The 26,979-nt window shown below is 41.0% G+C and overlaps 1 protein-coding gene, 9 non-coding genes and 4 pseudogenes across 10 annotated transcripts; all 14 read right to left on the bottom strand.

Annotated features, from left to right (window-relative positions):
• Nucleotides 1–2,927: 2,927 nt before the first annotated feature.
• On the bottom strand, nucleotides 2,928–3,047 carry LOC138890835 (5S ribosomal RNA). Its single transcript, XR_011407237.1, has one exon. It is a non-coding gene; the product is annotated as a 5S ribosomal RNA (ribosomal RNA).
• A 525-nt stretch (nucleotides 3,048–3,572) lies between these two features.
• Nucleotides 3,573–3,691, bottom strand: LOC138890706 (5S ribosomal RNA). Its single transcript, XR_011407108.1, has one exon. It is a non-coding gene; the product is annotated as a 5S ribosomal RNA (ribosomal RNA).
• Nucleotides 3,692–5,058: 1,367 nt separating this feature from the next.
• LOC138890878 (5S ribosomal RNA) lies at nucleotides 5,059–5,177 on the bottom strand (annotated as a pseudogene).
• An 850-nt stretch (nucleotides 5,178–6,027) lies between these two features.
• Nucleotides 6,028–6,146, bottom strand: LOC138890746 (5S ribosomal RNA). The gene has a single exon (XR_011407148.1). It is a non-coding gene; the product is annotated as a 5S ribosomal RNA (ribosomal RNA).
• A 301-nt stretch (nucleotides 6,147–6,447) lies between these two features.
• On the bottom strand, nucleotides 6,448–6,938 carry LOC138889789 (secreted RxLR effector protein 161-like). Its single transcript, XM_070173125.1, has 2 exons — nucleotides 6,716–6,938; nucleotides 6,448–6,671 (listed from the first exon to the last, which is right to left on the bottom strand). Exons 1-2 carry the CDS (start codon nucleotides 6,936–6,938, stop codon nucleotides 6,448–6,450), a joined length of 447 nt encoding a protein of 148 aa, XP_070029226.1.
• Nucleotides 6,939–7,662: 724 nt separating this feature from the next.
• LOC138890721 (5S ribosomal RNA) lies at nucleotides 7,663–7,781 on the bottom strand. The gene has a single exon (XR_011407123.1). It is a non-coding gene; the product is annotated as a 5S ribosomal RNA (ribosomal RNA).
• Nucleotides 7,782–8,298: 517 nt separating this feature from the next.
• Nucleotides 8,299–8,417, bottom strand: LOC138890758 (5S ribosomal RNA). Its single transcript, XR_011407160.1, has one exon. It is a non-coding gene; the product is annotated as a 5S ribosomal RNA (ribosomal RNA).
• Nucleotides 8,418–19,767: 11,350 nt separating this feature from the next.
• Nucleotides 19,768–19,886, bottom strand: LOC138890726 (5S ribosomal RNA). Its single transcript, XR_011407128.1, has one exon. It is a non-coding gene; the product is annotated as a 5S ribosomal RNA (ribosomal RNA).
• A 540-nt stretch (nucleotides 19,887–20,426) lies between these two features.
• LOC138890779 (5S ribosomal RNA) lies at nucleotides 20,427–20,545 on the bottom strand. Its single transcript, XR_011407181.1, has one exon. It is a non-coding gene; the product is annotated as a 5S ribosomal RNA (ribosomal RNA).
• A 3,468-nt stretch (nucleotides 20,546–24,013) lies between these two features.
• On the bottom strand, nucleotides 24,014–24,131 carry LOC138890867 (5S ribosomal RNA; annotated as a pseudogene).
• Nucleotides 24,132–24,672: 541 nt separating this feature from the next.
• LOC138890839 (5S ribosomal RNA) lies at nucleotides 24,673–24,791 on the bottom strand. The gene has a single exon (XR_011407240.1). It is a non-coding gene; the product is annotated as a 5S ribosomal RNA (ribosomal RNA).
• Nucleotides 24,792–25,332: 541 nt separating this feature from the next.
• Nucleotides 25,333–25,450, bottom strand: LOC138890798 (5S ribosomal RNA). The gene has a single exon (XR_011407200.1). It is a non-coding gene; the product is annotated as a 5S ribosomal RNA (ribosomal RNA).
• Nucleotides 25,451–25,990: 540 nt separating this feature from the next.
• On the bottom strand, nucleotides 25,991–26,109 carry LOC138890880 (5S ribosomal RNA; annotated as a pseudogene).
• Nucleotides 26,110–26,654: 545 nt separating this feature from the next.
• Nucleotides 26,655–26,773, bottom strand: LOC138890851 (5S ribosomal RNA; annotated as a pseudogene).
• Nucleotides 26,774–26,979: the final 206 nt, after the last annotated feature.

The following is a 26,979-nucleotide window of genomic DNA, read 5'->3' as shown; positions in this document are numbered from 1 at the left end:
AGGTATTGAAAACATTGTAGGTTCTAACACAAAGGATCACGACAATAAAGGAATTTGAATAGTTTAAACACTTGAATTGATAACAACAAATAAACACAGTAGTAGAAAGTGCACGGCACCACTCTTCGTGCTTTTACTCTCGTTCTCACCATATTCACTTTTATTCTTTCTTGTTGCGGCGTGCAACCCGATCCCAATCATATAGTACTGTTGTGGCGTGCAACCCGATCCAAATCATATAATATTGTTGCGGCGTGCAACCCGATCCATATAATATTGTTGCGGCGTGCAATCCGATCCATATAATATTGTTGTGGCATGCAAACCGATCCATTTAATATTGTTGCGGCATGCAACCCGATCCATTTAATATATAAATCAACACTAATCACAAAAGAATCCCGACAAAGGAACAATAAGGAAACAACCATATCCCGGCAAGGGAACCAACAATAAGGATTAAATATGTCTCGGCAAGGGAATCAACTATAACCAAACTTGTACCGATAATTAACTTCACAATGAAACCTCACCTAAACAACAAGACATAACAAACACATAATAACTACACCGGTAATCACAACAATTGGACATGTAACCTATTTGTACGAAGTCATAGAGGAACTCACAATCAAGAAGTATCAAAACAATAAGGAAGGCGATCACTTCAATTAAGACAATTAAGGGTCAATGCAACACGTAGGAATTTGAGGAAAGCTAGCAACATCATATGGAGCATATAGAGACAATTTAAGCAATTATTAAACTCAATCATAACAGAATACTATCCACATATTGAACATAAGGACCTAAGAACCCTAGAGCATATTTCCCACAAATAAGTTAGAGCACACACTCGTCACCTTGCATGCACGGACTACAATTAGCATAAAAGACTCAATTCCTAAGGGGAAGTCCCCCCCACAAGGTTAGGCAAGATACTTACCTCAAAGACGACAAAACGATACTCTATAATGCACTTCTCGGGTGAAAGGACCTCCAGGCGGCTCAAATCTAACCAAATTAACTTCAAAGCACAAAAAAACACATAAGAAACTATTCTGGACCATAAAGTCTCAATCTTTAAAAAATCCAAAAATCGGTCCAAAAGTCGACCCCCGGGTTCGTGCCTCGGAACCCAACAAATTTTACAAAAACCGAATGCCCATTCTAAAATAAGTTCAACCATACAAAATGTATTAAATTCCGATACCATTTGACCCCTCAAATCATGATTTTTCATTTTAGGAATTTTCTTCAAAAACCAACACTTTTCTCAACTCAAATCACAAATTAAATGATAAAAATGAAGACAAAATCATGGAATATAATAAATTCTAGGTTAAGAACACTTAGCCAATCGTTTTGCTTGAAAAACCCTCAAAGAATCGCTCAAAACCGAGCTCCACAAGTCAAGATAGAATAAAATGGTCTAACACTCGATTTGAGAATATATTCTGCCTGCCCAGGGATTGTTCTTCGCGTTCGCGACCCTTTTCTCGCGTTCGCGATGAGTAAATTCCTCGTCAGCGATTTCCAAACTCATTACAGACAGCCTTTAGTATAATAGTCATAACCTTTTGCACACAACTCCAAATTACAAATGGTTTGATGTTCTGAAAACTAGATACAAAGGATTATTGTTTCATAGGTTGCTCATTTCCTGAGTCATTATATATCGTGAGATATAAGCTTCCAAAATCAATCCTGTGCAGTAGAGATTTTCGAACTCTTCCTGGACAGCCTGTAGTATAACTACCATAACTTTTTGTACACAAATTTAAATGCCATTTAATTAACATTTCTAAAAACTAGGCACAAAGGGCTACAACTTTCAGTTTTAGATCATCTCCAAATTCCTTATAGATTGTGAGATATGAACCTGCGAAATCAAACCTGTGCAATTGAGATTTCCTTCTTCGCGAACGCGAAGAACAAACTTCCAGAAGCCAAATTCTTCTTCGCGAACGAGAGAGGCTTCTCGCGAACGCGGAGAAAAACACCAGATATCAGATAATCAGCATCCAAAGCAACCCAAAATGATCCGAAACACACCGAAACACACCCGAGTCACTCGGGACCCCGTCTAAACACACAAATAAGTCATATAACCTAACACGGACTCGCTCGAGATCTCAAATCATATCAAACAATGCCGGAATGACGAATCAGACCATGAATTGAACTTAGAAACTTTCAAACCTTCCAACTTCCAAAACTCGTGCCGAAACCTATCAAATTAACCCGGAATGACGCCAAATTTTGCAGACAAGTCCAAAATGACATAACAGAGTTGTTACAACTCTCGGAATTGCATTCCGACCCCGTTATCACAAAAGTCAACTATGAGTCAAACTTTTTCAACTTTCGGCGAAACACCTCAAATTACCCTACGGACCTCCAAATCCAAATCCGGACGCACGCCTAAGTCCAAAATCACCATATGAAGCTGTTGAGATCATCCATAACCCATTCAGGGGCCGTTTACCTAAAAGTCCAATTCTGGTCAAATTCTCATCATTTAAACTTCCAAAATTAGTTTCCTTTTTCCAATTTGGCTCTGAATCTTCCGTTAACTGAATTAAATCATGCATGCAAGTCAATACACATCTTATGAAGATGCTCGAGACCTCAAACTGCCGAACCGGACGCAATTGCTCAAAACGACCAGTCGGGTCGTTACAGTCAAATGCAACAGTGCTAAGCCCGTAAGGTCGTAGTTGATAGTCGTAATATTTAAATATTTTCTTTATTTTTATTATATAATCGTATATTGTCTTTTTGATCTTTTCCATAACTATCCTCTTTAAAAAATTTATTATTCATGTAAGAAAATATCGTTTACAATGCGTAAAACTCTTTTGGGAATTTATTAGCTCTGCCGTCGATATATTAAAAGAAGTAGGATACAAATTTTTCCAAAAAGAGGGATGCAACACGAGGACTTCCGAGGGGGTCACCCATCCTAACACTACTCTCGCCCAAGCATGCTTAGCTTTCGGAGTTCTGATGAAATCTGGTGTGTTAGTGCTGGTATGATCGCATCCGACATTACTTGCACTCTAAATGCTCTTATTACCTTTCTTCCTTCCGCTTTAGGTGCGAAAGTGTGAAGCCTTAAAATGACATAACTTTACGCTCAACGCGATTCCTCTTTTGAAATGTATTTTTTGCGGGCAAAAGCGTTGACCAATAATAACAAGCCGTGCTCGGCGATAATATCGCAATTAGAGGGTCTGACATGCCTATTAAACTGGGCCGCATGGAACGACGACATCGCAACTCGACATTTTACGGATGTCTCCTTCGAGGCCAAGGCGTACTGATACGTCAAGTGCAACGGTGCTAAGCCCGTAAGGTCGTGGTTGATAATCGTAATTTTTAAATATTTTCTTTATTACTATTATCAAATCGTATATTCCCTTTTTGATCTTTTCCATAATTATCCTCTTTAAAAAAATTATTATTCATGTAAAAACATATCGTTTACAATGCGTAAAAGTCATTGGTGAATATATTAGCTCTGCCATCGATATATTAAAAGAAGTAGGATACAAATATTGCCAAAAAGAGGGATGCAACACGAGGACTTCCTAGGGGGGCACCCATCATAGTACTACTCTCGCCCAAGCACGCTTAACTTCGGAGTTCTGATGGGATCCGCTGCATTAGTGCTGGTATGATCGCATCCAACATTCCTTGCACTCTAACTTCTCTTATTACCTTTCCTCCTTCCGCTTTAGGTGCGAAAGTGTGAAGCCTTAAAACGGCATAACTTTATGCTAATTTATCTGTTTATGCGATTCCTCTTTTAATTTTATGTATTTTTTGCAGGCAAAAGCGTTGACCAATAACAACAAGCCGCGCTCGGTGGTAATATCACAATTAGAGGGCCCGACTTGCCTATTAAACTAGGCCGCATGGAACGACGACATCGCAAGTCGACATTTTAGTGCTGGTATGATCCGGTGCGTTAGTGCTGGTATGATCGCATCCGGCATTCGTTGCACTCTAAATTCTCTTATTACCTTTCCTCCTTCTGCTTTAGGTGCGAAAGTGTGAAGCCTTAAAACAGCATAACTTTACGCTCATTTATCCGTTTTACGCTATTCCTCTTTTGATTTTATGTATTTTTCGCGGGAAAAAACGTTGACCAATAACAACAAGCTGCGCTCTGCGATAATATCGCAATTGGAGGGCTCAACATGCCTATTAAACTGGGCCATCTTGGAACGACGACATCGCAAGTCGACGTTTTACGGATGCTACCTTCGAGGCCAAGGCGTAGTGACATGTCAAGTGCAACGGTGCTAAGCCCGTAAGGTCGTGGTTGATAATCGTATTAAATATTTTCTTTATTTTTATTATCAAATCGTATATTGCCTTTTGGATCTTTTTCATAATTATCCTCTTAATTTTTTTTTATTATTGATGTAAAAAAATATCGTTTACAATGCGTAAAAGTCACTTGTGAATTTATTAGCTCTACAGTCGGTATATTAAAAGAAGCAGGATATAAATTTTTCCAAAAAGAGGGATGCAACACTTCCTGGGGGTCACCCATCCTAGGGGCGAAAGTGTGAAGTCTTAAAACGGCATAACTTTACGCTCATTTATCCGTTTTACGCGATTCCTCTTTTGATTTTATGTATTTTTCGCGGGCGAAAGCGTTCACCAATAACAGCAAGCCGCGCTCCGCGATAATAACGCAATTAGAGAGCCCGCCATGCCTATTAAACTGGGCTGCATGGAATGACGACATCGCAACTCGACGTTTTACAGATGCCGCCTTCGAGGCCAAGGCATAATGACATGTCAAGTGCAACGGTGCTAAACCTGTAAGGTCATGATTGATAATCGTAATTTTTATGTATTTTTTAAATTTTTATTATCAAATCGTATATTGCCTTTTTGATTTTTTTCCATAGTTATCATCTTTAAAAAAATTTATTATTCATGTAAAAAATATCGTTTACAATGCGTAAAAGTCATTTATGAATTTATTAGCTCTACCGTCGATATATTAAAAGAAGTAGGATACAAATTTTGCAAAAAAGAGGGATGAAACACGAGGACTATCCAGAGGGTCACTCATCCTAGTACTACTCTAGCCCAAGCACGCTTAACTTCAGAATTTTGATTGGATCCGGTGCGTTAGTACTTGTATGATCGCATCCAACATTTCTTGCACTCTAAATTCTCTTATTACCTTTCCTCCTTCCGCTTTAGGTGCGAAAGTGTGAAGCATTAAAAAGGCATAACTTTACGCTCATTTATCCATTTTACGTGATTCCTTTTTTGATTTTATGTATTTTTCTCGAGCAAAACCATTGACCAATAACAAAACGCCGCGCTCGCTGATAATATCGCAATTAGAGGGCCCGCCATGCCTATTAAACTGGACTGCATGGAACGACGATATCGCAACTCGACGTTTTACTGCTGGTATGATCCAGTGCGTTAGTGCTGGTATGATCGTATCCAACATTCGTTGCACTCTAAATTCTCATATTACCTTTCCTCCTTCCACTTTAGGTGCGAAAGTGTGAAGCCTTAAAACGACATAACTTTACGCTCATTTATCCGTTTTACGCGATTCCTCTTTTGATTTTATGTATTTTCCGCGGGCAAAAGAATTGGCCAATAACAACAAGACGCGCTCGGCGATAATATCGCAATTAGAGGAACCACCATGCCTATTAAACTGGGCTGCATGGAACGACGACATCGCAACTCGACGTTTTACGGATGCCGCCTTCGAGAACAAGGCATAGTGACATGTCAAGTGCAACAGTGCTACGCCCGTAAGGTCATGGTTGAGAATCGTAATATTTAAATATTTTCTTTATTTTTATTATCAAATCATAATATTTGCCTTTTTGATCTTTTCCATAATTATCCTCTTTAATTTTTTTTATTATTCATGTGAAAAAACATCGTTTACAATGCGTAAAAGTCATTTGTGAATTTATCAGCTCTACCGTATATATATTAAAAAAAGGTAGGATACAAATTTTTCCAAAAAGAGGGATGCAACACGAGGACTTCCTAGGGGGTCACCCATCCTAGTACTACTCTCGCCCAAGCACCCTTGACTTCAGAGTCCTGATGGGATCCGGTGCGTTTGTGCTGGTATGATCGCATCTGACATTCCTTGCACACTAAATTCTCTTATTACCTTTCCTCCTTCCGCTATAGGTGCGAAATTGTGAAGCCTTAAATTTGCATAACTTTACGCTGGGCCCGACATTGCTATTAAACTGGGCCACATAAAAAGAGGATATCACAACTCGATGTTTTACGGATGCTGCCTTCGAAGCCAAGGCATAGTACCATGTCAAGTGCAACGGTGCTACGCCTATTTGCTAATTGGATAGAACTCTGACTATCACAACATAGTGTGATGTTTTCTTGACAAATACCAAGCTTTCTAAGCAACCCTTGAAGCTAAATTGCCTCCTTTACAGCCTCTGTAATTACCATGTACTTTGCCTCAGTAGTAGACAAAGCAACTGTTGACTGCAAAGTAGACTTCCAACTAAATGGTACATTTGCAAAAGTGAAAACATAACCAGTAGTTGATTTATGCTTCTTCAAATCACCCGCATAATCCGAGTCACAATATCCAACCAGATACTGACTATCTTCCTGCTTAAAACCCAATCCAACATCTGCAATATTACGAATATACCGTAGAATCCATTTCACAGCTTGCCAATGATCCTTTCTGGATCATGCATATACTTGCTTACAACTCCGATATTATGTGAAATATCAGGTCTTGTGCAAATCATTGCATACATCAAGCTACCAACAACATTCGCATATGGCACTCTTGACATACACTCTCGTTCATCTTCATTCTTCGGCGATATAGCAGCACTAAGTTTAAAGTGAGGAGCAAGAGGAGTGCTAACCGACTTCGTGTTCTCATTCATGCCAAATCTATCTATTACTCTCTTCAAGTATTCTTTCTGAGATAGATAGAGTTTCTTTGAATGTCTATCTCTTTTTAAGATAGAGTTTCTTTGAATGTCTATCTCTTTTTATCTCCATGCGAAGAATTTTCTTCGCCTCACCCAAATCCTTCATCTCAAATTCCTTTCTTAGTTATCACATCCGACATTCCTTGTACTCTAAATTCACTTATTACCTTTCCTCCTTCCGTTTTATGTGCGAAAGTGTGAAGCATTAAAACGACATAACTTTATGCTCATTTATCCGTTTTACGCGATTCCTCTTTAGATTTTACGTATTTTTCGCGAGCAAAAGCGTTGACCAATAACAGCAAGCCTCGCTCGAAGATAATATCGCAATTAGGGGGCCCGACATGCCTATTAAACTGGGCTGTAGGGATTGACGACATCGCAACTTGATGTTTTACGGATTCCGCCTTCAAGGCCAAGGCGTAGTGACATGTCAAGTGCAACGGTGCTAAGACCATAAGGTCGTGGTTGGTAATCATAATTTTTAAATATTTTCTTTATTTTTATTATCAAATCGTATATTGCCTTATTGATCTTTTCCATAATTATTCTCTTTAATTTTTTTTATTATTCATGTAAACAAATATTGTTTACAATGCGTAAAAGTCAGTTTTGAATTTATTAGCTCTACCATCGATATATTAAAAGAAGTAGGATACAAATTTTGCCAAAAGAAGGGATGTAACACGAGGACTTCCCAGGAGGTCACCCATCCTATTACTACTCTCGCCCAAGCACGCTTAGCTTCGGAGTTCTGATGGGATCCGGTGCGTTAGTGCTGGTATGATCGCATCTGACATTCCTTTTCCTCATTCTGCTTTAGGTGCGAAAGTGTGAAGCCTTAAAACGGAATAAATTAATGCTCATTTATCCATTTTACGCGATTCCTCTTTTGATTTTATGTATTTTTCGATGGCATAAGCGTGACCAATAACAACAAGCCACGCTCGGCGATAATATCGCAATTAGAGGGCCCACCATGCCTATTAAACTGGGCCGCATGGAATGATGACATCGCAACTCGAAATTTTACGGATGCCACCTTCGAGGCCAAGGCGTAGTGACAATGTCAAGTACAATGGTGCTAAGCCCGTAAGGTCATGGTTGAGAATCATAATATTTAAATATTTTCTTTATTTTTGTTATAAAATCGTATATTGCTTATTTGATCTTTTCCATAACTATCCTCTTTAAAAAAAATTATTATTCATGTATAAAAATATAGTTTACAATGCGCAAAAGTCATTTGTGAATTTATTAGCTCTACCGTCGATATATTAAAAGAAGTAGGATAAATATTTTGTCAAAAAGAGGGATGCAACACGAGGACTTCCCAGGGGGTCACCCATCCTAGTACTACTCTCGCCTGAGCACGCTTAGCTTCGGAGTTCTGATGGGATCCGGTGCGTTAGTGGTGATATGATTGCATCTGACATTCCTTGCACTCTAAATTCTCTTATTACCTTTCCTTCTTCCGCTTTAGGTGCGAAAGTGTGAAGCCTTAAAATGGCATAGCTTTACGCTCATTTATCCGTTTTACGCGATTCCTCTTTTGATTTTATGTATTTTTCGTGGGCAAAAGCGTTGACCAATAACAACAAGCTGTGCTCGGCGATAATATCGCAATTAGAGGGCACGTCATGCTTATTAGACTGGGCCGCATGGAATGGCGACATCGCAACTCGATGTTTTACGGATGCCGCCTTCGAGGCCAAGCCGTAGTGACATGTCAAGTGCAACGATGCTAAGCCCGTAAGGTCGTGGTTGATAATCATAATTTTTAAATATTTTCTTTATTTTTATAATTAAATCGTATATTACCTTTTTGATCTTTTCCATAATTATCCTCTTTAAATTTTTTTATTATTCATGTAAAAAAATATTGTTTACAATGCGTAAAAGTCATTTGTAAATTTATTAGCTCTACCGTTGATATATTAAAAGAAGTAGGATAAAAATTTTGCCAAAAAGAGGGATGCAACACGAGGACGTCCCAAGGGGTCACCCATCGTAGTATTACTATCGCCCAAGCACGCTTAACTTTGGAGTTTTGATGGGAACTGGTGCGTTAGTGTGACGACCCGGCTGGTCGTCTTAAGAATTAACTCCCTGATCCCTTATTAACTACTTTCCCCATGTTTATTTCTGCTATTTTTGGTTGTCGAGACGTTCGGTTATGAGTTTCGGAGAGTTTTGGGACACTTAGTCCCTAAATGAGAGCTTAAGTGTTGGGATGTTGATCGTAGTCGGATCAGTTTGAAGACAGCCTCGGAATGGAAATTCGATGGTTCTGTTAGCTCTGTTAGGTGATTTTGGGGTTAGGATCATGATCGGAATGTATTTTGGAGGTCCGTAGCTAATTTAGGCTTGAAATGCCGAAAGTCGAATTTTCGAAGTTTCCAGTCCGATAGTGAGATTTTGATCAGAGAGTCGGAATGGAATTCCGGAAGTTGCAAAAGTTTCGTCATGTTATTTGGGATGTGTGTGCAAAATTTCAGGTCATTTGGACGTGGTTTGGTTAGGTATTTGATTGTAAGCGTATTTTGAGGAAATTTGGAGTTCTTAGGCTTAAATCCTTGATTAATCCGAGGTTTCGATGTTGTTTTAGGTGTTTTAAAGATTGGTACAAGTTTGAATAAGGTATTAGGTGATGTTGGTATTTTTGGTTGAGGTCTCGGGGACCTCAGAATAATTTTGGATGATTGACAGAAAGATTTTGAAGTTAGAGATTTCAGAAAATTTGCTGTTGTCTATCATAACCGCACCTGCAGTTTGGGTTCCGCAGGTGCGGAGCCATAGAAGCGGATTCTCAATTATCCTTCAGGTTACATAGATGTTGTTTCGCATATGTGAAAGAAGTATCGCAGATGCAACTCCTGGGCTGTTTAATGAAAGTCGCAGACGCGACATGTGGTCAGCAGAAGCGGGACCGTAGATTCGGTCCCAGAGCCGCAAATGTGGAAATTGCTGGGCAGAACATATAAATAGTTACCTTTGCGAAAATTGACTATTCTTCCACAATTATATCCGGGTTTAGAGTTTTTGAGAGGGATTCTTGAGGAAAACAAAGGGAAATTGATTGGAGGTAATATCCTTGACTTCATAACTCATTTATATGTGAGTTTAAGAGGCCTTTAAATGATAATTTGAGGGGCCATTTGGACTCCGATTTTAGTGAACTTGTTATGTATAGACTCGTGAGAGTATGAGGTTTCTGAAAATGTAAATTTCACCCTATTCCGAGACGTTGGACTGAGGGGCATTTTGGTCATTTTACATGATTTCACGTATTAGTTTAGAATTTAGTTGTAGAATCAGTTACTTGAAGTGTTATTTACAATATGCAATTGAATTGAATAGATTTGGGCCATTTGGAGTCGAATACTCGTGGTTAAAGTGTGGTTTCGAGTTGATTTTGAGCCGGTTCGAGGTAAGTGGCTTGTCTAACCTTGTGTGGGGGACCTTTCCCTTAGGATTGATATATTTGGTAATTGAAATGCCTTGTACATGAGGTGACGAGTGCGTACTTGTGCAAATTGTTGAAAATCCGATTTTCTTTAAGTACTTATCAGTATGTTCCTTATCCTGTTTTTATTACTTGTGTTATTAAACCTGTTGTTAGCTTAGGAAAGCAGGTCTAAGTGATTTAATTGCTTTAATTATTCAAATCTGTTTACCTGAACTCCGTGCAGCTTGCTAGGCTAGAATTATTTGTTGCCTTAATATTAAATTTCCCTTCTATGAATATTTCTTGCTGCCGATGTGTATTTACATTGGGACTACAGATTTGAGATTCTGGTAGCTCTCCATTGTCTGTTTACTTTGGGACTGCGGGATAGATTCCCGATAGATTCCCCTGCACATTTACTTTGGAACTGCAGGTTAGATTCCCTATAGATCCCCCTGCACAGTTATATGGAACTACGGGAATGCATCCGGTAGATTCCCCCATTACTGGGTATTTATATTTGGGGACTACGAATCGAGATTTCCAGTAGATCCCCCATGCATTGATAGTTGGACTACGGGATGGTATCCCGAGAGATCTTTCGGACATATATATATGATGTACTACGGGATGGTATCCGGGGAGATCCACTAGATAGTTGTGATTGGGACTACAGGACGGTATCCTAGAAGGTGGCCCGTTTGTTATCTTTGTGTTGAGCTGTATTTCTTTCCGTGGCTTGTGTTGTCTCTGATCTAGTTGTTGTTGTTCTGTCAATTCTATGTTATTTCTTACTGTTGCACTTATCTATAATGTTTTATTCCACAAAAGTTAACCCTTATATTGTATTTAACCTCAGTAGGGCCCTGACCTTCCTCGTCACTACCCAACCGAGGTTAGGCTCGACACTTACTGAGTACCGCTATGGTGTACTCATGCCCCTTCTGCGCATGTTTTTCATGTGTATATCTAGGTACCGCTGATCAGGCCTACTATCGTTGAGGGAGGCGACTGCTTAGAGACTCCGAGGTACATCTGCCGCATCCGCAGACCAAGGATCCCCTTTCTATTCATGCATGTCGTATTTAGCCCTTCTGTACTTCTCTGTTCTTTATTAGAAATATTCCGGAGTTAGAGCTATGTAGTATTTCTTTCTTAGCTTGTGATTCATGGGATTTTGGGTCTTGGATTTATGATTGGTGTTGAGAGTTAAATATGGTGTATGCCGAGCGACACATTTACACATTGTTATTGCTTTATTTCTGTTTTTAAATTGTTTTACTTCCACAAGTTTGGTTATCTTCCGCAAAGTTAGGCTTACCTAGTCGTAGAGACTGGGTGCCATCACGAGGGTTCACGGAGGGTGAACCAGGGTCGTGACAAGTTGGTATCAGAGCTCTAGGTTCATAGGAGTCATGGATCACAAGCCGGTTTATTAGAGTCTCGTTGATCGGTATGGAGACGTCTGTACTTATCTACAAAAGGCTATGTAACTGTTAGGAAAATTCCCCCTTCATTTGATTTCTTTGTCGTGCGATATTTCTGACATCACAATTCTAAACTTTTATCTTCTATTCTCTCACAAATGGTGAGGACACGTGCTACCTGAGATGATCAGGCATCCGCGCCCCCTACTGCAGCCGTCAGAGGCCGGGGCCGGGGTAGAGGTTGAGGACGCGCACGTGGTGCAGCTAGAGCACCTACACGAGCTACCACCGAGGAGCCACCAGTAGTTCCAGCCAGAGCCCAGGCATCAGACACGACTACTGCTACTACTACTCCAGCACTTTAGGAGACATTAGCACAGTTCCTGAGCATGTTTGGTACATTAATTCAGACAGGATTGATTCAGGTTGTACCAACTACTTCGCAGGTCGGGGGAGGGACCCAGACTCCCTCTGCCCCCACTCCAGAGCAGCGAGTTTCCATTGGTCAGGTTCCATGTGTCATGGTGACACATCTTATGGTCCCAGTTTAGTAGGTTGGGAGGACCTCTCACTGAGTAAGGGACAGGTGGGTCCGGGAGAGAGAGGACAGACGAGGTTAGGAGGGAGAGTATAGGGGAGTGAGTAGACCTCGTAGACTGGGGAGACCCACTGGTCCTTATTTTGGAGGAGGAGTACGACATGGTAGAGGTTTTATGGGCCGGCCAACTCAGTTTGCATCTCAGATTTCACATAGTGTTTCAGGTGTTCAGGGGTCTTGGAGTACCCGTACCGCACAGTTCCCACTGCCACATCAGTTACGAGGTTGCTTTGAGTGTGGTGACATATGCCATGTGGTGAGGTATTTCCCTAGACTTGGGAGAAGTGCACCTCCACGAACTTCCCAGCCACAGCGTGCCCCGTAGAGTTCTCAAGCTATGGTTACAGCTCCAGTTGCTACCCCATCTGCTCAGCCAGCTAGAGGGAAAGGCCAAGCTATATTATGCCCTTCCTACTCGTACCAAGGCTGTTGCCTCTGATTTTGTCATCACAGGTATTGTCATGGTTTACCATAGAGATGCATCAGTTCTATTTGATCTACGCTCCACTTACTCTTATGTGTCTTCTTATTTTTCTCCGCATTTGGGTGTACCCCGAGATTCTTTGAGTTCCCCTATTTATGTTTCTACTCATGCGGGAGATTCTCTTGTTGTGGGCCACATTTATCGGTCATGTTTGGTTACTCTTTTTGGTTTTGAGACCAGAGCCGATTTATTGTTATTCAGGATAGTTGATTTTGATAATATCTTGGGCATGGATTGGTTGTCTCCCCATTTTGCTCTTCTTGATTGTCACACCGAAACCGTGATGCTAGCTATGCCAGGTGTACCGCATGTTGAGTGGAGGGGTACCGTAGATCACACTCCCAGTAGCATTATTTTTTTTCTCCTTAAGGCTCAGCGTATGGTTGAGAAGGGGGGTCACGCGTATTTAGTGTATGTGAGAGATGTCAGTACTGATACCCCCTTTAGTTGATTCAGTTCCAGTAGTACGGGATTTTCCCAATGTGTTTCCAGTTGACCTTCCAAGCATGCCGCCTGATAGAGATATTGATTTTGGCATTGATCTGTTGCCGGGCACTCATCCCATTTCTATCCCTCCGTATCGTATGGCTCCTCCTGAGTTGAAGGATCAGTTATAGGAATTGCTTGATAAGGGTTTTATTCGGCCTAGTGTATCACCTTGGGGTGATCCTATTTTGTTTGTAAAGAAGAAGGATGGTTCTATGCGTATGTGTATTGATTATCGCCAGTTGAACAAGGTTATAGTGAAGAACCGTTATCCTTTGCCTCGTACTGATGATCTATTTGACCAGTTTCAGGGCGCATGTGTGTTTTCTAAGATTGACTTGCGCTCAAGTTACCATCAGTTGAAGATTCAGGAGCCAGATATCCCGATGACTGCTTTCAAGACTCGGTATGGTCATTACGAGTTCCTTGTTATGTCATTTGGGCTGACCAATGCCCCAGTAGCCTTTATGCATTTGATGCACAGTGTGTTTCGGTCGTATCTTGACTCGTTCGTCATTGTCTTTATTGATGATATTTTGGTGTATTCCCGGGGTCGGGAAGATCATGAGAAGCACCTGAGGATTGTGCTTCAGACTCTGAGAGAGAAGAAGTTATATGCTAAATTCTCGAAATGTGAGTTTTGGTTGGATTGAGTGGCATTCTTAGGCCACGTGGTATTGAGTGAGGGTATTCAGGTGGATCCGAAGAAGATAGAGGCCGTGTAGAGTTGGCCCAGACCATCCTCAGCTACCGAGATCCGCAGTTTCCTTGGTTTGGCTGGACACTACCGTTATTTTGTGGAGGGGTTTTCATCGATTGCAGCCCCATGACCAGATTGACCTAGAAGGGTGCTCCATTTTGTGGGCGGAGGAGTGTGAGGCGAGCTTTCAGAAGATCAAGACAACATTGACTACAACCCTAATTTTGATACTGCCTACAGGTTCGGGGTCTTCTACAGTCTATTGTGACGCCTCGAGGGTTGGCCTCAGAGCGATGTTGATGCAGGACAATAGGGTGATTTCCTACGCGTCCAGACAGTTAAAGATACATGAGAAGAACTACCCTGTTCATGACCTTGAGTTAGCTGCCACTGTTCACGCCCTGAAGATTTGGCGCCATTACTTATATGGTGTGCCTTGTGAGATTTATACTGACCATCGGAGCTTGCAGCAATTGTTCAAACAAAAGGATCTAAATTTGTGCTAGAGGAGGTGGTTGGAGTTGCTAAAGGACTATGATATCACTATTTTATATCACCTGGGCAAGGCTAATATGGTGGCCGATGCTTTCAATCATCGGGCAGAAAGTTTTGGGACTTTGGCTTATTTACCAGCATTAAAGAGGCCTATGGATATATATTCAGGCCTTAGCCAGCCAGTTTGTGAGACTGGATCTTTCGGAGCCTGGTCGGGTTCTAGCTTGCGTGGTTTCTCGGTCTTCCTTATTTGATTGTATCAGGGAATGGTAGTATGAAGACCCTCATTAGCTTGTCCTCAAGGACAAGGTTCAGCACGGTGATACCAGAGATGTGACTATTGGAGATGATGGTGTATTGAGGATGCAGGGTCATATTTGTGTACCCAATGTTGATGGGCTGCGAGAGTTGATTCTAGAGGAGGCCCATAGTTCGTGGTATTCCATCCATCCGGGTGCCGCGAAAATGTATCAGGATATGAGGCAACACTATTGGTGGAGGCGGATGAAGAAAGATATAGTTGGATTTGTAGCTAGGTGTCTCAACTGTCAGCAGGTGAAGTATGAGCACCAGAGATCGGGTGGGTTGCTTCAGCAGATAGAGATTTTCGGAGAGGAAGTGGAAGCGGATCACCATGGACTTTGTAGTTGGGCTCCCATGGACTTTGAAGAAGTTTGATGCTATTTGGGTGATTGTGGATCGGCTGACCATGTCCGCTCATTTCATTCCTGTGTATACTACTTATTCTTCAGAGCGGTTGGCGGAGAATTATTTCCGGGAGATTGTTCGTCTGCATGGTATTCCAATTTCCATCATTTCAGATAGAGGTACCCAGTTCACATCATAGTTCTGGAGGGCTGTTCAGCATGACTTAGGTACTCGGGTAGAGTTGAGTGCAGCATTTCACCCTCAGACAGACGGACAGTCCGAGCGTACCATTCAGATTCTTGAGGATATGCTTCGTGCGTGTGTGATTGAGTTTGGAGGGTCTTGGGATCAGTTCTTGCCATTGGCAGAGTTTGCTTGCAACAACAGCTATCAATCCAGCATTCAGATGGCACCGTATGAGGCTTTATATGGTAGGCGGTGCAGATCTCCGGTGGGTTGGTTTAAGCCAGCTGAGGCCAGACTATTGGGCACAGACTTGGTTCAGGATGTTTTGGAGAAGGTTAAGGTGATTCAGGATAGACTTCGTACAGCCCAGTCCAGACAGAAGAGTTACATGGACCAGAAGGTTTGCGATGTTTCCTATATGGTTGGAGAGCGTGTTCTGCTTCGGGTCTCGCCTATGAAGGGCGTTATGAGGTTCGGGAAGAAAGGGAAGTTGAGTCCGAGGTTTATTGGCCCTTTTGAGATATTGAGGTGTGTTGGGGAGATTGCTTATGAGCTGGCCTTTCCTCCCAACTAGGCAGGAGTTCATCCGGAATTTCATGCTTCGATGCTCCGGAGGTATCATGGCGACCCGTCGCACGTGTTGGATTTCATTTCAGTCCAGTTGGACAAAGATCTATCTTATGTTGAGGAGCCGGTGGCAATATTGGACAGGAAGATTAGAAAGTTGAGGTCCAATAACATTGCTTCGGTAAAGGTTCAGTGGCGGGGCCAGCTAGTTGAGGAGGCAACCTGGGAGACCGAGCAGGATATGCGCAGCCGTTACCCTCATCTTTTTACTACTTCAGGTATGTCTCTATGCTCGTTCGAGGACGAACAAATGTTTAAGTGTAGGAGGATGTGACGACCCAGCCGGTCGTCTTAAGAATTAACACCCCAATCCCCTATTAACTACTTTCCTCGTGTTTATTTCTGCTATTTTGGGTTGCCAGGATGTTCGGTTCTAAGTTTCGGAGAGTTTTGGGACACTTAGTCCCTAAATGAGAGCTTAAGTGTTGGGAAGTTGACCGTAGTCGGATCAGTGTGAAGACAGCCTCGAAATGGAAATTTGATGGTTCTGTTAGCTCTGTTAGGTGATTTCGGGGTTAGGAGCATGATCGGAATGTATTTTGGAGGTCCGTAGCTAATTTAGGCTTGAAATGCCGAAAGTCGAATTTTCGAAGTTTCCAGTCCGATAATGAGATTTTGATCAAAGGGTTGAAATGGAATTCCGGAAGTTGCAATAGTTCTGCCATGTCATTTAGGACGAGTGTGCAAAATTTCAGGTCATTCGGACGTGGTTTGGTTAGGTTTTTGATCGAAAGCGTATTTTGAGGAAATTTGGAGTTCTTAGGCTTAAATCCTTGATTAATCCAAGGTTTCGATGTTGTTTTAGGTGTTTTAAGGATTTGTACAAGTTTGAATAAGGTATTAGGTGACGTTGGTGTTTTTGGTTGAGGTACCGGGGGCCTCGGGATGATTTTGGATGATTGACGGAAAGATTTTTAAGTTAGAGATTTCAGAAAATTTGTTGCTGTCTGTCATAACCGCACATGCGGTTTGGGTTCCGCAGGTGCGGAGCCACAGAAGCGGCGTATGAGACGCAGAAGCAGATTCTCGATTCTCTTTCAGGTTCCGCAGATGCGGAAGGTTCACCGCAGATGCGATTTCGCATATGCGAAAGAAGTATCGCAGATGCGGCTCCTGGGCTGTTTAATGAAAGTTGCAGATGCGACATGTGGTCCACAGAAGCGGGACCGCAGATGCGGTCCCAGAGCTGCAAATGCGGAAATCGCTGGGCAGAACATATAAATAGTTTCCTTTGCAAAAATTGGCTATTCTTCCACCATTTTATCCGGGTTTGGAGCTTTTGAGAGGGATTCTTGAGGAAAACAAAGGAAAATCAATTGGAGGTATTGTCCTTGACTTTATAACTCGTTTATATGTGATTATAGACCTAATTAGTGGTGTGAAATTGAGGAAAATGGGTAATTAGGATTGAGTTTAAGAGGCCTTTAAATGAGGATTTGAGGGGTCATTTGGACTCCGATTTCAGTGTTCTTGTTATTTATAGACTTGTGAGAGTATGAGGCTTCTGAAAATGTAAATTTCACCCAATTCCGAGATGTTCGCCTGAGGGTTGTTTTGGTCATTTTACATGATTTCGCGTACTAGTTTAGAATTTAGTTGTAGAATCAGTTACTTGAAGAGTTATTTACAATATGCAATTGAATTGAATAGATTTGGGCCATTCAGAGTCGGATACTCATGGCAAAAGTGTGGTTTCGAGTTGATTTTGAGCCGGTTTGAGGTAAGTGGCTTGTCTAACCTTGTGTGGGGGACCTTCCCCTTTGGATTGATATTTCTGGTAATTGAAATGCCTTGTACGTGAGGTGACGAGTGCGTACTTGTGCAAATTGTTGAAAATTCGGTTTTCTTTAAGTACTTATCAGTATGTTCCTTATCCTGTTTTTATTACTTGTGCTATTAAACTGGTTGTTAGCTTAGGAAAGCAGATCTAAGTGATTTAATTACTTTAATTGTTCAAATCTGTTTACCTGAACTCCGTGCAGCATGCTAGGCTAGAATTATTTATTGCCTTAATATGAAATTTCCCTTCTCTGAATATTTCTTGTTGCCGATGTGTATTTACATTGGGACTACGGATGTGGGATTTCGGTAGCTCTCCCTTGTCTGTTTACTTTGGGACTGCGTGTTAGATTCCCGATAGGTCCCCCTGCACATTTACTTTGGGACTGCAGGTTAGATTCCCGATAGATCCCCCTGCACAGTTATATGGAACTACGGGAATGCACCTGGTAGATTCCCCCAGTACTGGGTATTTATATTTGGGGACTACGAATCGAGATTCCCGATAGATCCCCCGCGCATTGATAGTTGGACTACGGGACGATATCCTGGGAGATCCTTCGGACATGTATATATGATGGACTATGGGACGGTTTCCTGGGAGATCCACTGGATAGTTGTGATTGGGACTACAAGACAGTATCCTGGAAGGTGCCCCGGTTGTTATCTTTGTGTTGAGCTGTATTTCTTTCCGTGGCTTGTGTTGTCTCTGTTCTAGTTGTTGTTGTTCTGTCAATTCTATGTTATTTCTTACTGTTGCACTTATCTATACTGTTTTATTCCACACTGTTAACCCTTATATTGTATTTAACCTCAGTAGGGCCCTGGGCTTCCTCGTCACTGCCCAACCGAGGTTAGGCTTGGCACTTACTGAGTACCACTGTGGTGTACTCATGCCCCTTCTACGCATATTTTTCATGTGCAGATCCAAGTACCACTGATTAGGCCTACTATCGTTGAGGGAGGAGACTGCTTAGAGACTCCGAGGTACATCTGCCGTGTCCGCAGACCAAGGAGCACCTTTCTATTCCTACTTGTAGTATTTAGCGCTTTTGTACTTCTCTGTTCTTTATTAGAAATATTCCGGAGTTAGAGCTATGTAGTATTTCTTTCTTAGCTTGTTATTCATGGGTTTCCGGGTCTTGGATTTATGATTGGTGTTGAGAGTTAAAAACGGTGTATGCCGAGCAACACATTTACACACAGTTATTGCTTTATTTCTGTTTTTAAATTGTTTTACTTTCGCAAGTTTGGTTATATTCCGCAAAGTTAGGCTTACCTAGTCGTAGAGACTAGGTGCCGTCACGAGGGTTCACAGAGGGTGAAACAGGGTCGTGAAAGTTAGTGTTGGTATGATCGCATCCGACATTCCTTGCACGCTAAATTGTGTTATTACCATTTCTCCTTCCACTTTAGGTGCGAAAGTGTGAAGCATTAAAACGGCAAAACTTTACGCTCATTTATCCGTTAAGCGATTCCTCTTTTGATTTTATGTATTTTTCGCGGGCAAAAGCACTAACCAATAACAACAAGTCGCGCTTGGCGATAATATCGCAGTTACAGGCCCCGCCATGCCTATTAAACTGGGCCGCATGAAACGACGACATCGCAACTCGACGTTTTACGGATGCCGCCTTCGAGGCCAAGGCGTAGTGACATGTCAAGTGCAATGGTGATAAGCCTGTAAGGTCGTGGTTGATAATCGTAATTTTTAAATATTTTCTTTATTTTTATTATAAAATCGTATATTGCCTTTTTGATATTTTCCATAATTATCCTCTTTAAATTTTTTTATTATTCATGAAAACAAATATCGTTTACAATGCGCAAAAGTTCTTTGTGAATTTATTAGCTCTACCGTCAATATATTAAAAGAAGTAGGATACAAATTTTGCCAGGAAGAGGGCTGCAACACGAGGACGTCCCAGTGGGTCACCCATCCTAGTACTACTCTCGCCCTAGCACGCTTAGCTTCGGAGTTCTGATGGGATCCGGTGCGTCAGTGCTGGTATGATTGCATCCGACATTCCTTACACTCAAAATTCTCTTATTACCTTTCATCCTTCCGCTTTTGGTGCGAAAGTGTGAAGACTTAAAATGACATAACTTTATGCTCATTTATCCGTTTTACGTGATTCCTCTTTTAATTTTATGTATTTTTCGCGAGCATAAGCGTTGACCAATAACATCAAGTCGCACTCGGCGATAATATCGCAATTAGAGGGCCCACCATGCCTATTAAAGTGGGTCGCATGGAACGACGACATCGCAACTCGACGTTTTACAGATGCCGCCTTTGAGGCCAAGGAGTAGTGACATGTCAAATGCAACGGTTCTAATCCCATAAGGTCGTGGTTGATTATGGTAATTTTTAAATATTTTCTTTATTTTTATTATCAAATCGTATATTGCCTTGATCTTTTCCATAATTATCCTCTTTAAATTTTTTTATTATTCATGTAAAAAAAAATATTTTTTACAATGCGTAAAAGTCCTTTGTTAATTTATTAGCTCTACCATCGATATATTAAAAGAAGTAGGATAAAAATTTTGCCAGGAAGAGGGATGCAACACGAGGACGTCCCAAGGGGTCACCCATCCTAGTATTACTCTCACCCAAGCACGCTTAGCTTCGGAGTTCTGATGGGATCCGGTGCGTTAGTGCTGGTATGATCGCAGTCAACATTCCTTGCACTCTAAATTCTCTTATTACCTTTCATCCTTCCGCTTTAGTTGCGAAAGTGTGAAGCCTTAAAACGACATAACTTTACGCTCATTTATCCATTTTATGCGATTCCTCTTTTGATTTTATGTATTTTTCATGGGCAAAAGTGTTGACCAATAACATCAAGTCGGGCTCGGCGATAATATCGCAATTAGAGGGTCCACCATGCCTATTAAACTGGGCAGCATGGAACGACGACATCGCAACTCGACGTTTTACGGATGCCGCCTTCGATGCCAAGGAGTAGTCATCACTTGCTTTAAATTAAATTCTGTGTTCTGAGGCCTTAAAACCTCATTTAGAGTCACCTCAATTTGCATGCGTAGTCCGGGCGCGTAGCCGGAAACCTTAAATATGAAATTCTATGAAAAATGATAAAATTTGGTTATAAAATGGGTTAATTTGACTTCGGTCAACGTTTTAGGTAAACGGACCCGAACCCGTGATTTGACGGTCCCGGAGGATCCGTAGGAAAATATGGGACTTGGGCGTATGCCCGGAATCGAATTCCGAGGTCCAAGCCTGAGAATTGAATTTTTTTAAAAAGAAATTGTTTTTTGAAACTGTTTAAGGAATTGAAATGAAATTTGCTTAGAACATGATGGTATCGGGCCCGTATTTTGGTTCCGGCGCCCAGTACAGGTCTTATATATGATTTAAGACATTTTTGTGAAATTTGATGAAAAACGGAGTTTATTGACGTGAATCGGACTTCTGGTTGAGGAGTTATGGACATTGAGAGTTCTTGATGAAAATGTTAAGTTTTGAGGTTTAACTCATGATTTTACATGTTATTTTGATGATGTGATCGCACGAGTAGGTCCATATGATGTTGTTGAGTTAGTATGCACACTTGGTTTGGAGTTCCGAGGGCTCGAGTGAGTTTCAGGTAGGTTTCGGGATGTTTTAGGCTTAAAACCAGAAGTTGCAGGTCTCTGAACCCACCAGTGCGGTCGACCTTTTGCAGTGCGCGGTGGAGGCTGTGCGACTGCAGTCGACTTTGTGTGGTCCGCACAGGGCACTGCTGTGCGGCTGCAGTTGACTTTGTGCGGTCCGCACAGGGCACTGGACTGCAGTACCCTCAAGAAGCCTGTGCGGTTGCAGTCCATTTTGTGCGGTCCGCACATAGGGTCTGAGAGGGGTATAAATAGATGGGATTTTCAGTCGTTTTTCATTTTTCAAAACCCCAAAAACATAAGAGGCGATTTTTCAAACAACCTTGCTTCTCCAAATCAATTGTAAGTCAATTTTAACTAGTTTTATTCAATCATTAACATCTTTTAACATGATTTCAACTTCAAATCAATGATTTTCATGGGGGAAATTGGGTGTTTTGGGTAGAACCTAGGTTTTTTCAAAAATTAGGGATTTGGACCTCAATTTGAGGTCCGATTTCAAAACAAATTATATATTTTAGTTCGTGGGGGAATGGGTAATCGGGTTTTGGTTCGAACCTCGGGTTTTGACCATGTGGGCTCGTGGGCGATTTTTGACTTTTTGGGTAAAAACATTGGAAAATTCATTTTCATGCATTCAAATTGATTCATTTAGCGTTTATTGATGTAATTGAGTAACTTATGACTAGATACGAGCGAATTGGTGGTGGAACCAAGGGGCAAAACTATAATTGAATCGTGAATTGTGTTCATGGCATCGAGGTAAGTGTTTGGTCTAACCTTAGCTTGAGGGATTAGGAGTTGTGTCCTATTTGCTATTTGCTTCTTGTTGAGTACGACGTATAGGCATGGTGACGAGTATCTATACGTTGGTTTCAAGTATGACCGGGAGTCTTATATTGTGATTTTCATGATTTTGTTGTATTATTCATGCCTTGATGAACATTTCTAATTGTTGTATAAAGTTTGTGGCAAGAATTGTGACCTATGAACATTGATGAGCGTTGGCTCAAGTTGTATAGCGAAATTGCAAAAGTATAAGTGATAATTGAAACTCTAGAGCATTGGCTCGAGTTGTCAAGTGAATTGTGAAGTAAAAGTGAGAAAGAGAAGTGATCATTATGTTGCCCCCTTGCCGGGCTATTGTTGAATTGTGGTTCCCTTGCATTGTGATCTTAATTGATAATACTGATGCTTAGGTTAATGATTCTTTGTGTTGGGTAGGAATTATGGGTGTAGATGAGGTAGTTAGGTGTCAGAATGAGGTTGGTTATAGCTGAGGTAGTTAGGTGTGTTGACGAGTTTGGTTATGGCTGAGGTGGTTAGATGTTGTAACGAGTTTGGTTATAGCTGAGGTAGTTAGGTGTGGTATCAAGTTTGGTTATAGCTGTTTCTCCCTTGCCGGGACGTGATTGCTTATGATGTCGGATCCCTTTCCAGGATAGTGTAGACCTTATTGACCCCTTATCGGGACTCTTGTTACGATTGTTGACAATATTATATATGGATCGGGTTGCACGCCGCAACAATATTATATATGGATCGGGTTGTATGCCGCAACAATATTATATATGGATCGGGTTGCACGCCGCAACAATATTATATATGGATCGGGTTGCACGCCACAACAATATTATATGTGGATCGGGTTGCACGCCGCAACAATATTATATATGGATCGGGTTGCACGCCGCAACAATATTATATATGGATCGGGTTGCACGCCGCAACAATATTATACGTGGATCGGGTTGCATGCTGCAACAAAGATATGATGAAATAGGAGCGGGTGGTACGCCTACCACAAGATATAATGAAATGGGAGCGGGTGGTACGCTTACCACGAGATACAGGAAATGGGATCGGGTTGCACGTCTGCAATAAGATGTGAAAAGAAAGTGAAATCTGTCTTTGTCTTCCTTATTCATGTTAGTGGTTGGCGTCCCCTTCTATCTACTATTCCTATTTCTTTCATTCATTTCTAGAGACAGTGTTGTATTTATTTCTTTCAGAACCTTTATTTGTAGTATTCTTAGACCGTCTATGAAACTGTGACACCAATTTTAGGTGATTAAGGTTTAAGCTGTTGTAATAGACACATGTTCAGATATTCAATTGTTTTCTTCCACTTATTCTGAATTTCCACTGTTTACACGTTATTGTTTTATATAATGTTAAAGAGAATAGAAATTGGTAAAAAGGGTAAATAGTCTAATAATTGGCTTGGCTAGCTCACATTAGTAGGTGCCATCATGACTCCCGAGGGTGGGAAATCAGGGCCGTGAAACAAATGCAACGGTGCTAAGCCCGTAAGGCCGTGGTTGATAATAGTAATTTTTAAATATTTTTTTATTTTTATTATCAAATCATATATTGCCATTTTTATCTTTTCCATAATTATCCTCTTTAAATTTTTTTATTATTCATGTAAAAAAATATCGTTTACAATGCGTAAAAGTCCTTTGCGAATTTATTAGCTCTACCGTCGATATATTAAAAGAAGTACGATACAAATTTTGCCAGGAAGAGGGATGCAACATGAGGACTTCCCAGGGGTCGCCCATCCTAGTGCAACTCTAGCCCAAGCACGCTTCACTTTGAAGTTCTGATGGGATCCGGTACGTTAGTGCTGGTGTGATCGCATCCGACTTTCCTTGTACTCTAAATTCTCTTATTACCTTTCCTCCTTCCGCTTTAGGTGCAAAATTGTCAAGCCTTAAAACGGCATAACTTTATGCTCATTTATCCGTTTTACGTGATTCCTCTTTTGATTTTATGTATTTTTCGTGGGCAAAAGTACTGACCAATAACAGGAAGCCGCACTCGGTGATATAATCGCAATTAGAGGGCCCGCCATGCCTATTAAACTGGGCCGCATGGAACGAGGACATCGCAACTCGACTTTTTACGGATACCGCCTTAGAGGCCAAGACGTAGTGACATGTCAAGTGCAACGGTGCTAAGCCCTTAAGGTCGTGGTTGTTAATCGTAATTTTTAAATATTTTCTTTATTTTTATTATCAAATCGTATATTGCCTTTTTGATCTTTTCCATAATTATCCTCTTTAAAAAAATTTAATATTCAAGTAAAAAAATATCGTTTAGAACGCGTAAAAGTCATTTGTGATTTTATTAGCTCTACCGTCGATATATTAAAAGAAGTAAGATACAATTTTTTCCAAAAAGAGGGATGCAACACGAGGACGTCCCAGGGGGTCACCCATACTGGTACTACTCTCGCCCAAGCATGCTTTGCTTCGGTGTTCTGATGGGATCCGGTGCATTAGCGCTGGTATGATCGAATCCGACATTCCTTGCACTCTAAATTCTCTTACTACCTTTCCTCCTTCCGCTTAAGGTGCGAAATTGTGAAGCCTTAAAACGGCATAACTTTACGCTCATTTATCCGTTTTACGCGATTCCTCTTTTGATTTTATGTATTTTTCGCAGGCAAAAGCGTTGACCAATAACAACAAGCCGCGCTCGGAGATAATATCGCAATTAGAGGGTTCGCCATGCCTATTAAACTGGGCCACATGGAATGAAGACATCGCAACTCAATGTTTTACGGATGCCAATTTCGAGGCCAAGACGTAGTGACATGTCAAGTGCAGCGGTGCTAAGCCCGTAAGTTCGTGGTTGAGAATCGTAATACTTAAATATTTTCTTTATTTTTATTATCAAATCATATATTGCCTTTTTTATCTTTTCCATAATTATCCTCTTTAAAATGTTTTATTATTCATGTAAAAAAATATCGTTTACAATGCGTAAAAGTCATTTGTAAATTTATTTGCTCTGTCGTCGATATATTAAAAGAAGTAGGATACAAATTTTGCCAAAAAGAGGGATGCAACACGAGGACTTCTCGGGGGTCTCCCATCCTTGTACTACTCTCGCCCAAGCACGCTTAGCTTCGGAGTTCTGATGGGATTCGGTGCCTCAGTACTAGTATGATCGCATCCGACATTCCTTGCATTCTAAATTCACTTATTACCTTTCCTCCTTTCGCTTTAGGTGCGAAAGTGTGAAGCCTTAAAACGGCATAACTTTACGCTCATTTATCCGTTTTACGCGATTCTACTTTTGTTTTTTTTGTATATTTCGTGGGAAAACGCGTTGACCAATAACAAGAAGCCATGCTCGGCGATAATATCGCAATTATATGGCCCGCCGTGCCTATTAAACTGGGCCACAAGGAACGACGACATCGCAACTCGACATTTTACAGATACCGCCTTAGAGGCCAAGGCGTAGTGACATGTCAAGTGCAATGGTGCTAAGCCCGTAAGGTCGTGGTTGATAATCGTAATTTTTAAATATTTTCTTTATTTTTATTATCAATCATATATTGCCTTTTTGATCTTTCCATAATTATTTTCTTTAAAAAAATTTATTATTCATGTAAAAAAATATCGTTTACAATGCGTAAAAGTCATTTGTGAATTTATTAGCTCTCGCATCAATATATTAAAAGAAGTAGGATACAAATTTTGCCAAAAAGAGTGATGAAACACGAGGACGTCCCAGGGGGTCATTTTGCCTGGTACTACTCTTGCCCAAGCACGCTTTGCTTCGGAGTTCTGATGAGATCCGGTGCGTTAGTGCTGGTGTAATCGAATCCGACATTCCTTGCACTGTAAATTCTCTTATAACCTTTCCTCCTTCCGCTTTAGGTGTGAAAGTGTGAAGCCTTAAAATGGCATGACTTTACGCTCATTTATCCGTTTTACGCGATTCCTCTTTTGATTTTATGTATTTTTCGCGGGCAAAAACACTAACCAATAACAACAAGCCACGCTCAGCGATAATATCGCAATTAGAGGGCCCGCCATGCCTATTAAACTGGGCCGCATGAAACGACGACATCGCAACTCGACGATTTACGGATGCCGCCTTAGAGGCCAAGGCGTAAGGACATGTCAACTGCAACGGTGATAAGCCCTTAAGGTCGTGGTTGATAATCATAATTTTTAAATATTTTCTTTATTTTTATTATCAAATAGTATATTGCCTTTTTGATCTTTTCCATAATTATCTTCAATAATAATTTTTTATTATTATTCATGTAAAAAAATATCGTTTACAATGCGCAAAAGTCGTTTGTGAATTTATTAACTCTACCGTCGATATATTAAAAGATGTAGGATACAAATTTTGCCAAAAAGAAGGATGCAACATGAGGACTTCCCAGGGGGTCGCCCATCCTAGTGCAACTCTAGCCCAAGCACGCTTCACTTTGAAGTTCTGATGGGATCCGGTACGTTAGTGCTGGTGTGATCGCATCCGACTTTCCTTGTACTCTAAATTCTCTTATTACCTTTCCTCCTTCCGCTTTAGGTGCAAAATTGTCAAGCCTTAAAACGGCATAACTTTATGCTCATTTATCCGTTTTACGTGATTCCTCTTTTGATTTTATGTATTTTTCGTGGGCAAAAGTACTGACCAATAACAGCAAGCCGCACTCGGTGATATAATCGCAATTAGAGGGCCC

The sequence above is a fragment of the Nicotiana sylvestris genome, chromosome 4 (assembly GCF_000393655.2).
Source record: "Nicotiana sylvestris chromosome 4, ASM39365v2, whole genome shotgun sequence".
In the NCBI taxonomy this organism is placed as follows: Eukaryota; Viridiplantae; Streptophyta; class Magnoliopsida; order Solanales; family Solanaceae; genus Nicotiana; species Nicotiana sylvestris.
The sequence above is the reverse complement of the archived record's forward strand: the minus strand, read 5'-3'. Positions and strand labels throughout refer to the sequence as shown.